At 38.2% G+C, this 16,411-nt stretch overlaps 2 protein-coding genes across 4 annotated transcripts in view; one reads left to right on the top strand and one right to left on the bottom strand.

The window, feature by feature from the left end:
• The first annotated feature begins 330 nt into the window (after positions 1-330).
• Positions 331-16,411, top strand: part of LOC149067510 (uncharacterized) — a 64,395-nt gene continuing 48,314 nt past the window's right edge. Inside the window, exon 1 of one of the 3 annotated variants that reach the window (XM_089252653.1) lies at positions 331-602. Coding sequence is in view for 1 of the 3 variants with exons in the window: in XM_089252651.1 (XP_089108777.1) it covers positions 16,188-16,324 (137 nt within the window). In the remaining 2 variants the exon portion in view is untranslated. Of the gene's footprint in view, positions 603-15,723; positions 15,844-15,919; positions 16,325-16,411 lie in introns of those variants that run through there. The other 2 variants (XM_089252652.1, XM_089252651.1) reach the window with 2 other exon arrangements.
• On the bottom strand, positions 9,869-10,561 carry LOC149067511 (uncharacterized). Its single transcript, XM_089252617.1, has one exon. The coding sequence runs from the start codon at positions 10,559-10,561 to the stop codon at positions 9,869-9,871; it is 693 nt and encodes a 230-aa protein (XP_089108743.1).

The following is a 16,411-nucleotide window of genomic DNA, read 5'->3' as shown; positions in this document are numbered from 1 at the left end:
TCGTCTGAGGGGGGTTAATTACACAGATTACACCCCCCCCCCCGTGAAACCGCCACTGCCGTCAAGAGGACATGTCCTCCTTTTTTGATGCCATTTCAAGCGCCCTCCTACGTTTCGGAAAATTCGCCCTTCTGTCCTCCTTTTCAGGTTTTCAGAATTATTCTGTTTTCTCCCCAAATGGAAAGTGGTGGACCAAAAAAGCCCACCATTCAAGCAATTAAGCCAGTGTTTTTTTTTTTTTTTTCCAAGGACGTTTGAACTCGTTGAGATGATACGTATTAATACCGATAAATTCAACGTGACTTTCGCCGCTTGAGCAGGTGTTATTTCACTCGAAATCGTGATTTATCTCAAGTTTGAAGCAGCATCATTCCCATAGCCGCAGAGAAGGAGTGGAAAAAGGGCCCGATGTATACAGAAGTGAAATCACAGGCCTGCATAAAAGTTTGAGGCTTTATTTGGGATCTGACTCTCGTCTCGGGCACCATTGCTTGGGGAGTTTTTCCTCTACTTCTGACCGATAAAATATTATCGAGTTTCGGTTTTTGGTGCAGATACCAGTTCGGGTGGAGAGACGTTTTATCGACCCTAGCAACGAAGTGGTAAGTGCAAAATCAATTTGTACGTTTAAAATCTGAATTTCTTGGTGGGGATTATAGACCCTTGCGTATTTTATATCTGTAGCTTTTTTCTGAGAGAAGTCAGCATAATCGAGATATTTTCCAGAACATTCCAAAATAATAATACAGTAAAACCTCTCTTAACGGTCACCTCTCAGATGCGGTCACCCCTGTTTTACGGCCAAATAAAAACTTATCGGTAATAATCCTATTTCAACATTGTATTTCGAAACACCTGTTTAACGGTCACCCTCAGATACGGTCACGGACACCATTTTCATCATTTCTTCCATTGGACTAAAACCCCTGTACGGACACCAATAATTTTAATTTTGGTTCGAATTACGCTCACTAGATGGTAGTAAAATTTTTATTGTTTGATCAACTTTTTTACCGTATTTGCCTACTTTTAACCATTTTACGATTAAGGACGTAATGTTGCGTCCAAACGACACTGGAATACATTCAAAAAGTATTCTTTATTTTCTTTCCTCATTGCGAAGCTTTGTTGCAACCCTTCGATAAAAAGTAGTTCTTTTCACCTCCGTGGTATCTCCGTCCTTCTACTATATATATATATAAGAGCGAAGGAGAACAGGTAGGTGAGGGTGAAAAGAGAAATCTACTTCGCACTTTTACTCTACTTCGTATGTATTACTGATAAGACGGGGGAAGAAAAGTATATATATATATATCTCTATCTTATACTTATGTGTGTTTTCCTTTCATTTGTTTTTTTATTTCTTACTTGATGAAATATCATACAATGCCCATAAAGAATACTTATGGTTGTCTTATTCTAAGTATGAATATAGCTTCTCTATTTACCCCAACATGTTTATCATATTTCTTTTTAAACGTGTCAATTGTGTTAGAATTTACTACTTCCGGGGGTAAGCTATTCCATTTATTAAAAACCCTATTAGAGAAAAATTCCCGGCGACACCATAACATCGCGTTGTCCCTTACCAACGATATTGGTGTCCCCTTGTAAAAGTAGTGAATGATCTCTCGTTCATGGTTTTGTTTTAGTATCACAAGTACGCGCTTGCGGTGATTTTATAATTGTTTTGTGATTCTTGTAAAAATGAGCGATAAACAAATATGAGTTGTTGTGCAATTGCAAGCGTGCAAGAACTATACCCGGAGAACAAACAAACATGGGATTCAAGTCACTCTTACCATATATACTTTTCCTATAGACCCAAAGACTTCAAAATATGGGTGTCAAAATTTAAAAGGCTCGATTAAGTAAACTAAGAACGCTCACATTCACGATTCATGGATAAATACTTTATCCTTTGGTGGAGTAACAGTGCCGTCGGAGACATGAAGGAGATCGGTTGATAGCTTCGAAAGATTTTTTAAATCTTTCCATCGTGAGCATGATATTCAACCACCAAAAACGTTGTTATTAAAGAGCTGAAAGAGCTACGAAGGAGTTCTCTCATGTATGCATAATTGACTTTTCTTTCTTTATATTTGAATCCCTCAGCACAAATTCCGATTCCTGGTTCAGCTTCCGACGAATTCTTTCTTTCAGCTAACACCACACTAGAAGAATCTCTAGTTTGATGCTGCTTGGTTCCAGAATGGTCTGACTGCCCATTTATGTATACCTATATCTGTACTCTATATCAGAGGTTTCTAACGTAAAGTTTTTCTCGTGGAACCCTTGATGATAATGAGACTGTTCTACCGAATTAAAATAAATTTTTGAAAATTTATCTAGAATGCAGTGTGTTCCTACTGCCGTCCCAACAACATCATAGGACCCAGGGAAAAATGAAAGAGGGCTTAGACACCAACTCATGATTTACATATTTAATAGCATAATTAATTGTACTAGATCTTATCGTAGAAGCTTCTATTCAACTGAGGTCCCTCCACTGTCTGGGGACATGAGATGATTCTCATCAGAGAGAAAGATGTGATCCTTTTTTTGTTTTTCACACAACAAATTCATATTAGAGGACTGTGAAGAGTCTGACTTGGGGGCCAACCAAAGATAGCCTAGGGCCCTACAGCAGGATATGGGGCCATGGGTCTCCGAGCCATGCCCGGGTGAACTCATGGTTGGGACTCACGAGGTTGAAGCCCTGTGAGCCTATTCGGAGGAATATTCACGAATCAAGAGCTTTGATTGTAACCATCACCAGACGAAAAACACCCGCCGTACAAGATCTCTGACATATGGCTTTAACTGAAATAATCATGCTAATTATTGAATCATAGGGCGTTCATCTGAGTTGTCGGAGAATATCATCTCTCTCCGAGCACGAAATTAAGCATCTATCCTCAATGATTCAAGTGAGTACTATGACCCCCCCCCCCAAGGGTAGGGCTGGCAGGGCTCTAACACGGGCGCCCGGGCAAACTTCGTTGTTTTTTTTTACACTATAAATTCACCATAGAGAAGGCCAAACAAAAGATCTGTCTTAGAGATGAGGGGGCCATGATGAACACCGAGATGCTCGCGGTAGAAAAGAAAAATTTTATTCTGACATGAAAAAAATGTGTGTATCCTTTAATTTTTATCCCCCAGATAGGGGCACGCTCTCTTTTACTTCACCTGCACAGACCTGTTTCTATGCTCAAAGAATTTTGATATCTATGTAGAGAAAATAACACGCTGCCTTATACAATAGATATTTTTTCTTTTGCGCAGCAAAAAAACTCTGTGTATAAAAATGTATACTGCTTCTGTATACATATATATATGTGTATATATATATGTATACTGTATAATGTATGTATGCTTCCATGTATACACTCTGTGTATACATGGAAGCATTTTCAGGTGTAATTCGTCAAATCGCTCTAAATGTCAATATTTTATAATTTTTTTTATCATGAAAAAATTATGTCTTTCTTAAATACTTTTGTCCATAACCGATAGCAATGAAACTCTCATCATCAAAAATTATGCCTTCTAGAAAATATTAAAAACTATTATACAGTACAGTATTATATTACATGTAGGGAATACACATCAGTGAACTGAAACCCCTTCCGCCACCTATCAAATAAAACTGTTACAATCCCTTCGATTAAAATTAACTGGTTTCGATTAATGTACAGCAAAAAAAAAACCAATATGATATTAGAGAGTTCATATTTTATAAGCAATAATATCAGTTAAATTGTGAGGTTTGTCTCGAAATTTTAACAGTTGTTGTTTGTGTATGGTAAAACAACACTAGTAAAACTCGCAAAAATTAGCCGCCCTACGTTCTTTTATTGACACGCCTCTTATACACTTACACTCACACACTCAACTATCACATACAAACAGCTTTTTAACTTCTTCATCCAGCTCGTACGGAGCAGCATCAAACAAGGAAGCTTATGGGAGTCTTAAAGACTCGGTACGCCCTGAGAAAATGTATCTACCTCAGTCAGTCAGCCGCCCTACGTACAAGTTTCCAAGAACTCCCATATACATCGGCAATACGGTGTTGACAAGAAAACTCCAAGTCAAATATCTAGGTTGTATACTAGATAAGTCGCTCTCATTTTCTCCTCAGGTGATGTACGTAAGAAATAAGGCCTCACAAACAGTTGGGATGTTATCCAGAATCACATTCTCACAGGCCAGGCTAACGTTGAGGAATAAAGTAACTCTTTTTAAAACTATTATTCGTCCTATTCTGACATATGCTGCCCCAGTGTGGGCTCATGCCAGTCTTGCAAATATGAAACGTTTACAGACACAGCAGAACATCATTCTTCGTCAGTTTACCAGAGCCCCCTGGTATGTGAGAGGAAAAAACATCCGTAAAGATCTTGACTTACCACTAATCTTGGACTATATCAAGGAGCTTGCAAATGCTCATTTTGACAGGCTACGATCTTCTGAACACCCGCATCTTAGAGAAATTGTCTGTTATGACCCTAGAATACCCACAGTACACTCTAGGCCAATGGACTTGCTGAGCGTGGATTGGGTGACGAATTGATGTAATTTTCAGAACATTTTCATGATTTTGATTTTTTTTTTTTTCCTTAAACAATTTATCAATTTGATATCAGTTTTGTTTGATATTGCGGATGCTGTGATCGCAATTCAGAGGCATTTATATGGGTTTTTTTTTCGCAATTAATAATTTTTCTCATTTATTCATAATTTGCGCTTGCATAAAATGGTGCATTGGGTTCGTGTCGTGTTGAAACTGATGTTATTACAATACAGAGATGGTATGTGTCATGTCTTCATTATAACTTTTTCTTTGACGTTCTTGATTATGGTTATATGACTGATGACGGTTCAACAGTACCTCAAACATCTCTGGTTAGTGTCTCTCGATTATGTAAATATTTATAATGTTGGGGTTTTTGGGTAGCATATCATCAGCTGCTTCCCTTAAGGCATTTCCCCCTTGTTCTTCGATTGTGTTGTGTTTTATCTCGATGAGCATTCATTTCGCGAAGATTTGTAAACAATACTCTCCTGGCTCATTCATTCTCTACACACACACATACACTACATACCTTACACACATGCACAAACTTGTCTTTTTCCTTCTCATACCACCCCTGGTGATCTGTAAGTCGCCAGACAGCCTGCAAAGGCTGGGCAGCGACGGAAACGTTCAATTCTGGTTTGGTCTGGTAGCCGCCCTACGCTTTTATATTATTTTTGTTTACAATTGTAGAAAAGCTAGGATAGTGGCTATCTGACAGAGTCTTGAAGACTCCCATAAGCTTTCCTAATTCGGTGCTTGATGAGCAACCGAAAACCGTAATTGGTGAAACGGGGTTCCAATGGATAGTTATAATCCATCAAACCCCCTTCATCATGACTCTGCCAATTCCTGTGCAGTAGTGCGCTTTGCAATGATAGTTAGATTCTAATAAGGTGGGGGAAGACGTAGGTTCACCTGAGACCCAAGGGGTTTTTTTTTTTTTTCAAAAGTTTTCAAATGTTCATAGACCTGGCAACACAGGTCGAGGCATGTGTAGAAAATTTTTTGGTCCTTTTAATCTTGCTTTGTATCTACTGTCGTATGATGAAATCTCCGCAAGGTGTGGAAATTCAGAATCGTTCAATTTATCAAATAAGTTCTTTGCCAGCTTGATGAGCAATGATTTGTGGGTTTTATCAATATTGTTTTATCGTTCATAAACAACAACTGTTAAAATTTTGAGACAAGCTTCACAATTTAATTAATACTATTGCTTATGAAATATTAGCTAATATCATATAGCTTTTTTTTATACGGCACATGAATCAAAATTCAGTTGTTAATTTTATTTGAAAGAATTGTAACAATTTTATTTGATAGGTGGCGAGAGAGGTTCTAGTTTATTGATTTTTCTTTCTCACATGCAAATACACAGGGTGATTCTGAATTTATGGAAGAACTTTAAACGGTATATAAGACACCAAACAGGATTTTAATCATAGAATATGTGGTCTAATCCACTGCTGTCTTAACGCATGGGCCCAACCGGGCGCGGCCTGGAGCCTCAACAGAAGAGGGGCCTAACAAAAATGAGAAGTGGTTGAAGTTTTCTAGAATTTACCTGGTAGGGCCTCAAAAAAAAAACCACTTGGCCCGGGGGCCCATGATTCTCTTAAGACGGCCCTGGTCTAATCGCAATAGCAAAGGCGGTAGAGGGTGTTTTTAGAGTGCACAACAGCCCTCCACCTCAAACATATATCATATTTTTCCAACGGATTTGCTGCGCTATGTGCTATTAACCATTCCAGAGTGAATATGCACCTTCGGATTGGACTGCAGTTTGTTTTTAATTAGTGCAAGGGCCATAAAGGTTATGCTGCGTCAAACGATGATTAAGCGGTACAATGACTTGTGGTAAGACGCCTTCATATACAAAGGGATTTTAACTTGTGGTAGAATTTGTATTACCTAAGTTGCACCATGAGAAAATTCACCACATTGCAATACCTTGCACCTTGATCACGAGCATTGGCGTACGCAAAACCGACATTTAGAGGGGCACATTGGATTCGGGAAGCGCAAGGAAACTCTCTCAAAGAAATTTTTAGCTGCCAAAACCTTCAAAAAGCATTTTAAATTACCAGATATAGGTAATGATAACATACAGTATAAAAGTATTTTCTTTCGATATTTTAATTTTTTTATTGAAATAATTGAAAGTATTTTTGATTTTTGATCGTCTAGGGGAGGGCACGAGGCCCTTATGTTCTCGCCTGCGTACGCTTCTAGTCCCAAACGTATGAACTCAGGGCTGTTATTTTGCTAGAAAATTTCGCATCAACGTATAAATAAAAGGATAGGAAAACTTATTTTTACGATACGCGTGTGTAGGCAACATAACGCGGAGAATCAAGATTTTAAAAACTGGGAAATGAGGAGAGCGATTCTCTTTAATTTTAAATAAATTAATTTTCTCTTTGGATTCATAATAAATGTTAATTTACAAATTCTCATGTTTCTTATAAAAGTGCGCCAAAGCACATTTATGGTACTTTATTGAATAAGATTTTCCTTCAAATTATTTTTAGTGAATTTTATGAAGAATTTTTTACAATGTTATATAATATATATGTGCTAAATAGATCAATTAATCCTTTGAAGGGCAGACATTTTTCCAAAACCCATGGCAAAAAATATAGAAAAGATGCACCCACTATATATGGGACCACACCCCCCCCCCGTAAAAAAAAAGAGTTATTATATTGCTTTGATATTTTACTCTCATCAGGAAGTTTTTATTTATAAAATTCTCTAACGACATCTTAAATAATCACCATTACCCCCTCCCCCACTCCCATCGAAGGGGGTCGTGATCAACAATTCGGGAACCACTGTACCAAGTCAATAGAGGTGAAGAAAGAAAACCCTTTTCAGATGGTCGTATCTTAAGGGTGGCAAAATATTAAGGTTAAGTGCGTTACATTATGTATTCATAAATTACTGGGGAGGGGAGAACTCAAGCACTCCTATATCCAAAGTCTATGCTTCAGCTTATTTAATTACAGTGAAACCTCGCTACAACGATTTTTGACACAAATTTTAGATTATCAGTTACCATTATATTCATCATCGTACCATCATTCACTTTGAAATGTCATTCTATGGTTATTTTTCACTACTACGTCGCTTCTGCATTCAGATTCGAAAACTGAGAAAGGAGGATCGGTATGATATACGATATACTACTTCGTTCGTTAAAATAAGATTTTCGCTATAACGGTATTCGTTAAAACGAGATTTGACTGTATCTGCACCATCTCGCCATGATGCATTAAAAGCTGCAGATGTGAGACGTCGATTCTTACGAACTCAAGAAAAAGCCGAACAATCGCTGGATAAACTGAATAGTGTATAGAAGAATTTTTGTTTTCTCTTCGGGAAGAAAAGCAAACAAATATACTTGATTATTTTTCATGAGGTAAATTTTTTTATATGTTTTGATTCTATTTTGAACAATCCCGAATTAAAATGAATGAGAATTAGAATTTTATTTAATGGAGTTGTTCGAATGCATATAATTACGTACACAAAAACGATCGAACAAAAGTTTAGAGAGAAATCCCGCTAACTTGACATCCGGTTTAAGTCGACATGCTTGTCCATACTTTAGGGGTGTCGAGTTACCGAGAGTCTACTATATAATTGTGAGTGAAGCAAATATAGCTGTGAAATAATGAATGCTTGCCAAAAATATCTTACATAGCTAAAAGTTTGCTTTCAAGTAGTTAACGTAAAAATATTGATTTCGCAATTCATGTGGAAATATATTCCTACAGCTCATGGGAAATTTATAGCGCTATCTGGTCAGCTTTGCAAACACCATCAAGGGTTCCACGAGAAACTACGTTGGAAAGGGCCCATTCATATTTAACATCAGCAAATTTTTAGCCATTTTGACCCCCCCCCCACCCCTATTTCCCTTGTCAGCAAAAGTCAGAAAAACTCTGACCTCCCTCCCCCACGTCAACAAAATTTCGTGTCAGTTCTGTCCCTTTAAGGGGCAGAACAAATATGCGTTAGTATATCCTAACGCAATTGGTGGGATCAGAGACGTACGTGGGGAAGCGAGACGGGGGGGGGGGGGCATGTTTACTCCCCAAACGATCAAAATTTTGTTTTTTTAATACAAAAAAATATTTTTTAACAAAATTAAAATTTAGGAAGAAAATACCTTTATTTGTTATTACAATCAATTTCTCTTAATTTTCAATGCTATTTGAAGGCTAAAAACTCAAAATTTCTTTTTAAGAAATTCATTGCGACCCACATTCTAAGCCATATATGGTAAACCCTTGGTCAGGGGGCCAAATGTGGCCTGAGGGTTGTCTAATGTGGTTTGTCCCCTCAAACATAATTTTATAAAAACTAGCTATAATACCCGGCGCTGCCCGGGTTTTCTTCCATGAGGCTGTTTGGATCACGTGATATCTCCCTCTTTCTTTGAGGGACATGCAAACCGTGTCTAAGTTAACCAATATGACGACTTCCTGATAGACTTCATGAAATAAACAAATCTAGATTTAAAGAAACATAGAAACGAATATATATTTTTTTCCTTTTTTTAAGGGGCGCTAGGTATTTCGATCCCCCCCCCCTGAACTTTAATTTATCCATCTGCCTGTTTCAGCTTTCAAAAATGCTTAATTGAAGCTGTGGAATTTGTTCGATGTACTTTACGGGCCCATAATTCATTTTAAAACATCCTAAACTATGAATTAATGCAGTTGAATATCAAAAGACAATACGGAGACATTATTTTTATGCTTGAGAAGATATAAATAAAAAGTTGAAATCAATGTTATTGCCTGGATATCCAACTGGAAAGTAGGTCCGGCTAATTACTTCATATTTAATCTCCTGGGCTTCGTATATCTCTAAGCGAACTGAATATTTCAAAAATCGAGAATTCAATACAATTTTTAAAATTATTGATGGGGCGGAAAATCCCACTAAATTGCCGCATTTCTACAGTAAAATCGACAATTTTAGCACTGATTTCTATGAGGATTGAAGCCGAGGCGTACACATAACACAAATTTATTAAACATTTTAGCACAAATTACCAAGACACAAATATAAGACAACTAAGAATCAGACAAACTGAACGTGAACATGCTTCTCTGTGTGAGTCAGCGAGTGATACAGTATATATGAAAGATCTTCGTCAGGAGTTGGGGGGAGGAGAGTTTAGTTTTAGTTCCAGTCTCAAAGTCAAACCAAAACCAAAGATGTTCTTCGTTTTTGCGGTAAACAGTGTCCGCCTCAGTACCCCCCTTCCAGTGACTAACGACACAGTCTGACAACATTATTGAATCTGACAGGATAGCGAACCTGTCTTCCGGAACGCGTGAAGCGGTCTGGTGGTTTCGGAAGCACATTAATTTTGGGACACACTGTATTCGAAATTGTAGTTGTAGCATCCTCATTCACTGTGAATGCAGGTTTTATTCGATCGATACATACATTTGTTGGTTTTCCATCTATCAGAACTTTAAAGTTCTTTTCTTTTCTGCTGATCACCGGAAACGGTCCAGAGTAGGGTGCTTGAAGCGATGTTCTCAACCTGTCATGTCGGATAAATACATGAGAACAGGTGTTTAATGCTTTATGTACGAACACATTATTTTTGTTATGAGAGCTTGTTGGTTTCGGTTTTAATGCTCTCATGTGTTGCCTGAGGTTTTCGATGAACATGGACGGATCTTGAATTTTGTCACTCGAATCGTAAAAATCGCCAGGAAGACGCAAGGAAGCACCGTAGACAAGCTCAGCTGGTGTTGCACCTATATCTTCTTTCAGTGCTGAACGAAAACCGAGAAGAATGGTTGGGAGGACTTCTGTCCACTTGGTGGTGTGGTGACCCATAATTGCAGCTTTTAATGGACGGTGAAAATTTTCGATCAGCCCATTTGCTTTTGGGTTGTACGGTGATGTTCGCCACTTTTCCACACCTAGAAGAGCAGCGAGCTGAGACATTAGTCTTGACTCGAACTGTCTGCCTTGATCAGTTGTTATGCGGTCTGGTGTGCCGAATCGGGCAATCCACTCAGAGTAGATTGTCTTTGCGATTGTTTCAGCGGTAATATCTGAAATCGCATATGCTTCCGGCCAACGTGTTACGCGGTCAATTAAAGTTAAACAATAAGTTTTCCCGTTTGATTCCGGCAAGGGTCCCACAAGATCGCAATGAATATGTTGGAATCGTGCAGTTGGCAGTGAAAATTTTCCTAATTCTGATTTCGTGTGTTTGTGAATTTTAGAACGTTGGCAATCAATGCATTGGCGTGCCCACTCACGAACATCTTTATTCATAGACTGCCAAACGAAACGGTTACGTATAAGGTCAACAGTACTTCTAATACCTGGATGAGAAAGGCAATGTAAGTTTAGGAAAACTTGTTTGCGAAATTTAGCAGTGACATAAGGTCTTACTTTTCCAGTTGAAAGATCGCAATATATTTGAGAATTTGAATTGGGCAATTGAATTAATTTCAATTGCAACCCAGTATTAGTGTCTGAAATGAGTTGTTTCAGTTGTTCGTTTGATTTTTGATCATTACTGAGTTCATCATAATTAAGTGGCTGGGGGACAATAACCTCACTTATGCGCGATAGTGCATCGGCAGCTTCATTTCGCTCACCTTTTAGATACTCGATATCAGTAGTGAATTCTGATATGTAAGAAATCCACCGTGTTTGCTTATTCGAGTAAGTGTCCGTTGCCTTACGAAAAACGTATGTTAATGGGCGATGATCTGTAACAATTTTACAGTTTCTAGCCTCTAGCATGTGTTTAAAAAATTTAACAGACTCGTATATAGCTAATAGTTCACGGTCAAAACTTGAATATTTCATTTGTGTAGGTGTAAGACGTCTTGAAAAGAATCCCAGGGGTTTATATTCTAAATTCTGCATTACACTTAAGGTAGCTCCAATTGAAATTTCGCTAGCATCACAATGAAGTATTAACTTATCTTCATTTTCTGGAAACACTAGCGAAGTAGCGTTTAGCAAAGCTTCTTTTGATTTTTCGAATGAATCTAACAAATTTTTAGACCATGTAATGCGAGATTGATCATTTTTCTTTTTAGACCCTTTTAATAGGTCAGTTAATGGTGCTAGTACTTCAGCAGCATGTGAAATGAATTTCCTATAGAAATTTAGTAACCCCAAATATTTTCTGAGTTGCACCAGATTTTCTGGACGTGGATAGTTCATTATAGCTTTTACCTTGTCGTCCAAAGGTCGAACACCACCTGCTGATATTTCGTGACCCAGAAAGGAAATTTGTTGTTGACCAAAAACACATTTGGAAGCATTTATGTTTAGTCCGTACCTACTAAACCTCTCCAAAACAAGTTCCACGTGCTTAATGTGATCATTTTCGTTTTCAGAAAAACTTAAGACATCGTCTAAATAACTGACAGTAAAATCGAGACCTTTCAGTACCTCATTCATAAATCTTTGAAATGTCATTGGTGCACATTTCAGACCAAATGGGAGATATAAAAATTCAAAACTACCAATGGGAGTAGTAACGGCAGTTTTTGGTACATCGGATTCATTTATCGGAATATGATAGTATGCCCTTACTATATCAATTTTGGAAAATATTTTCTTTCCGTGCAGAACATTAGTTATGTCATGTATATGAGGTAATGGGTACCTATCTGGAACAGTTATAGCATTCAAGCGACGATAATCACCACAAATTCGGTACGTTCCATTCGATTTCGGAACTACATGAATTGGAGAAGCCCAAGGTGACTTTGATGGGCGACAAATTCCATTATCAATCAAATATTCAAATTCTTGTTCAACTGCTTGTAATATTTTTGGATGCAGCCTTCTAGGTTTACAGAAAATTGGACTTCCGTTTGTTTCAATAAAATGCTGAGTGTTATGTTTTGGAGGACGGGAAAACTGCGGTATTGGATTTGCCAAAATTGGAAATTGTTCAAAAATTTTATGATATGGTGATTCACCAACAATCAATTTCACTGTGGGTACTGCAGCATTGGACAGTACACCTTTTGTTTGCATGTTAGTGATAGAGTCAATTAATGCTCTATTTTTTAAATCCAACACGAGTCCGAAATGTGTTAAAAAATCAGCACCAATAATAGCAGTATTGACTTTTGCAATGAGGAAAGTCCAACGAAAATTTCGACGAAGCCCTAAATTTAGCTCTAAATGTTTTTTTCCGTATGTTGGAATTTTCGTGTTGTTGGCTGCATAGAGAAAATGTGAAGAACTGTCCTTCACATTGGGTGACACAGGAATGCAAGAGATGTCACTACCCGAATCGATTAAAAAATTACAATTTGTCGCTTTATCATATACGTAAAGTCTACATTTAGTAGGACCTGCTGCTGCACCGGGAAAAGTGTGCTGTAACGATGCAGCAGCGTGCTTTAGTTTTTTGATTTGTATGTGCACGGCTGGTAACACTTTGTTGCTTTCTCACCAAATTTATTATGATAGAAACATAGTGTTTGTGTAGTATTGAAGTTACGATTTCTAAAATTACGGCTGTTGCTTCGGTAGCGAGAATGAGTACGCCCTCTTGAATAATTTTCATTTTTAATTTTCGTTGACAAATCTGCAATTTGAATTTTTAATTGCGATATTTCACTACGCAATTGTGCAATATCAGATTTCACAGAATCTGATGAAGGGCCTGACTGTGAAGAAAGCGCAGAAATACTCGGTATTGGTCGTATTTCGGAAATTTTATCGGCTAGTGTGGCCAACTCAGTTAAATCTGCAGTTGACACTGATAAAATGGCCTGAGAGTTCAAAGGTAACCTTTCCATCCAAATAGTTTTTAGAAAATCTTCAGTTACTGAATTTCCTGCCAGCTCTTTCATTTGTCTCAGTAGAGAGGATGGTTTCTTATCCCCAAGAGTCAATTCAGACAACAGTTTGCGGATTTGTATCGATTTAGAATCTGTAAATTCAGCGATAAGCCTTTTTTTAAGTGCTTCGTATTTGTTTTCGGCTGGTGGATTAAGCACCAAGTCTGAAACCGAATGAAGCGAGTCGGCATCTACAGCTGCTAAAATAGTGTTATATTTCGTTATATCGGAAGTTATTTGTGCTACTGCGAAATTAGCTTCCACTTGCACGAACCATAAAGCAATATTATTTATCCACATTGGAGGTAATTTACAAGATACCCTTGCGACCACCGTGGGATCCGTACCGTCATCCATCTCGTAATAACAATAACGAAATAGATGGGGGAAAACGAGGATAAAATTCCAACTATAAAATTATTTTATGCAAACAATATTAGAATTTTACAGGAAAAAAATATATATAAAGGCCGGAAGATTAGCGAAAACAGTAGCTCACCGTGAGAAGATCCCATCATGCCAATGGAAACAGAGGGAAAATAATCCAGAGCTTGGAAATACGACCAAAAAGTTTATTCAGAAGGTTCTGTTCATTTGAGAGTCACCACTGAAGCCGAGGCGTACACATAACACAAATTTATTAAACATTTTAGCACAAATTACCAAGACACAAATATAAGACAACTAAGAATCAGACAAACTGAACGTGAACATGCTTCTCTGTGTGAGTCAGCGAGTGATACAGTATATATGAAAGATCTTCAGGAGTTGGGGGGAGGAGAGTTTAGTTTTAGTTCCAGTCTCAAAGTCAAACCAAAACCAAAGATGTTCTTCGTTTTTGCGGTAAACAGTGTCCGCCTCAAGGATCACCCTTTCCCTGACTCTCAAAGCGATGCTGATGATGATTATGACGTCTATTCAAAAAGCCTCATTACTGAGAGTATATTGAAAATGTGGCAAACCATTATAAAGGCATAAACTATTATACATATACTAACAGGATTAAAGAAGTGACAAACCGTTGTAAAGGCATATACACGTCTGAAACGCATTGCTAGGGAACCACGGTAACCAAAGTAAACGTTCGGAAAGTGATTGTTGAGGCCCAAAAACCATTGTTGCCGGACAGTTTTTTGCCCATTTGGGGCATTTGCCCTGGGCTGACGAAATTTTAAAGTAGCCTATCGTTCAAATCGGGTCCCATTTGGTATATATGCAAAATTTGGCGACGATCGATCTAAAACTGTAGATTTGTATAGAGAACATACACACACACACACACACACAGAAAATCAATTTTATATATATAGATGAACTGAGGGGCACATTAACAGATCGCTTCAATGGCCCGTGGCACAGTTCGAGAGCATTTGAGCGGCCCGTAGCACATTCACAGATCACTTTAACTGACCCGCAACACAGTTCTAGAACACTTTAACTGGCCCGCAACACAGTTCTAGAACACTTTAACTGGTTTAACTGGCACGCAACACAGTTCTAGAACACTAACGGCCGTATTCACCAACACAGTTTAAACTACAATCGCAGGTGAAAGAATAGAAGATCGAAACGGATTGGTTACATTGAGGATTTTAACCAATCCGTGTCGATCACTAATCCTTTAACTTGCGATTGTAGTTTAAACTGTGTCGGTGAATACGGCCATTAAGCGAGCCGTGGCACATTTGGAGATCCGTTGAGTGACATGTGGTCCAGTTTTAGAGCACTTAAGCGGTCCCCAATGCGGTGCTACATCACTCGACACATTCCCAGATTACGTGATCCGCGATATAGCTACGGATCACTTGTACGGCAAGTGGCACGAGTGTACAGAGCACATAAGCGGCCCAAACACATTTCCAGATCACTTGGATCCGCGGAAGTATGGGGACTTATCAATAGGGAGATAATGTTAGTTCAGATGCCCACAAACTGGCGAAAGGTCACCGAGTAAGATACCATTAAGAATATTTCATATTTTCATAAAGGGCAGTTGATGACGTCATCACCCAAACCCCCTTCCCCCCCCCCCCATTGTCAGCAAAAGTCAGCAAATCAGAAACCCCCTCCCCCACCATCGATTCTGACGTAATACTTGAATGATCCCATGCTCCTAAACTGGATTGTCATTAAACTTTAGTTCGTGTGTTGTTTCCTAGACAATTTTGACTATATTTTGGGGTTGTTTTTTTTTTTTACTATGATTTTGGTTAGAAAATTTATTTTAAGGATCTGGCAACATTAAAGAAATGAACCCTTAGATTCTTTTCAAAGACTTTTGTTTTAGTTGAGTGGCAACACGACTGTTCTGTTTGTGTTTTTTTTTTGTTTTGTTTATTACCTCCAGCAAAGCAGCAAAGAGAGAAATTGGTTGAACGAGTAGGAGGTAGCCAGTTCGAGGTGAGTGGGTTTTTTTCTTTTAGCATTCACGTAACCACGAGTGGCCTTAACGCTTACGAAATAAGCGTCGTTCCCCTCCCCCATCTCTACTCTCACTTTCATAATCAAGATGCAGTTCACGTAGTTTTTTTTCCTCCTTTTCTCTTTCCCATATAGCGCTTTAGTTTATAACTGGTGTGTGTGTGTGTATATATATACAGTATAATATCAAAACCTTGGTTTCTTCCGTTCACCGAATTGCAATTTAAAGCTCAATTAACTGCGTTATGCGCGAGTTTTGAGGACTAATTGATTAAAAACTGAATAAGCTGTTGTGTGATGTAATAGAACTTTGCGCCGCAGCAATGGTTTCTAAGGATTCTGATAGTTTGGCGGCAAATCCCAGCCACACTCATGCGATGGTTTTACGCAGTGCGTGCTCCGCCGTCAATTGCACCGCTGGTAGCGTTTGCGGCTCTCACCACGCTCATCATAAACACAGGTAACTTTATTTTTGTGTGTATAAAACTACTTTTATTCACCCCCATCCCTCCAATCCAGAGGCGTTTTATATGATTTGTTGTCGCCC

The sequence above is a fragment of the Pholcus phalangioides genome, unplaced genomic scaffold (genome assembly GCF_987345545.1).
Source record: "Pholcus phalangioides strain wild (caught in Gottingen) unplaced genomic scaffold, Ppha-v1.0 ptg000030l_1, whole genome shotgun sequence".
Taxonomy (NCBI): Eukaryota; Metazoa; Arthropoda; class Arachnida; order Araneae; family Pholcidae; genus Pholcus; species Pholcus phalangioides.
Note: the sequence above shows the minus strand (reverse complement) of the source record. Positions and strands in the feature narration are given on the sequence as shown.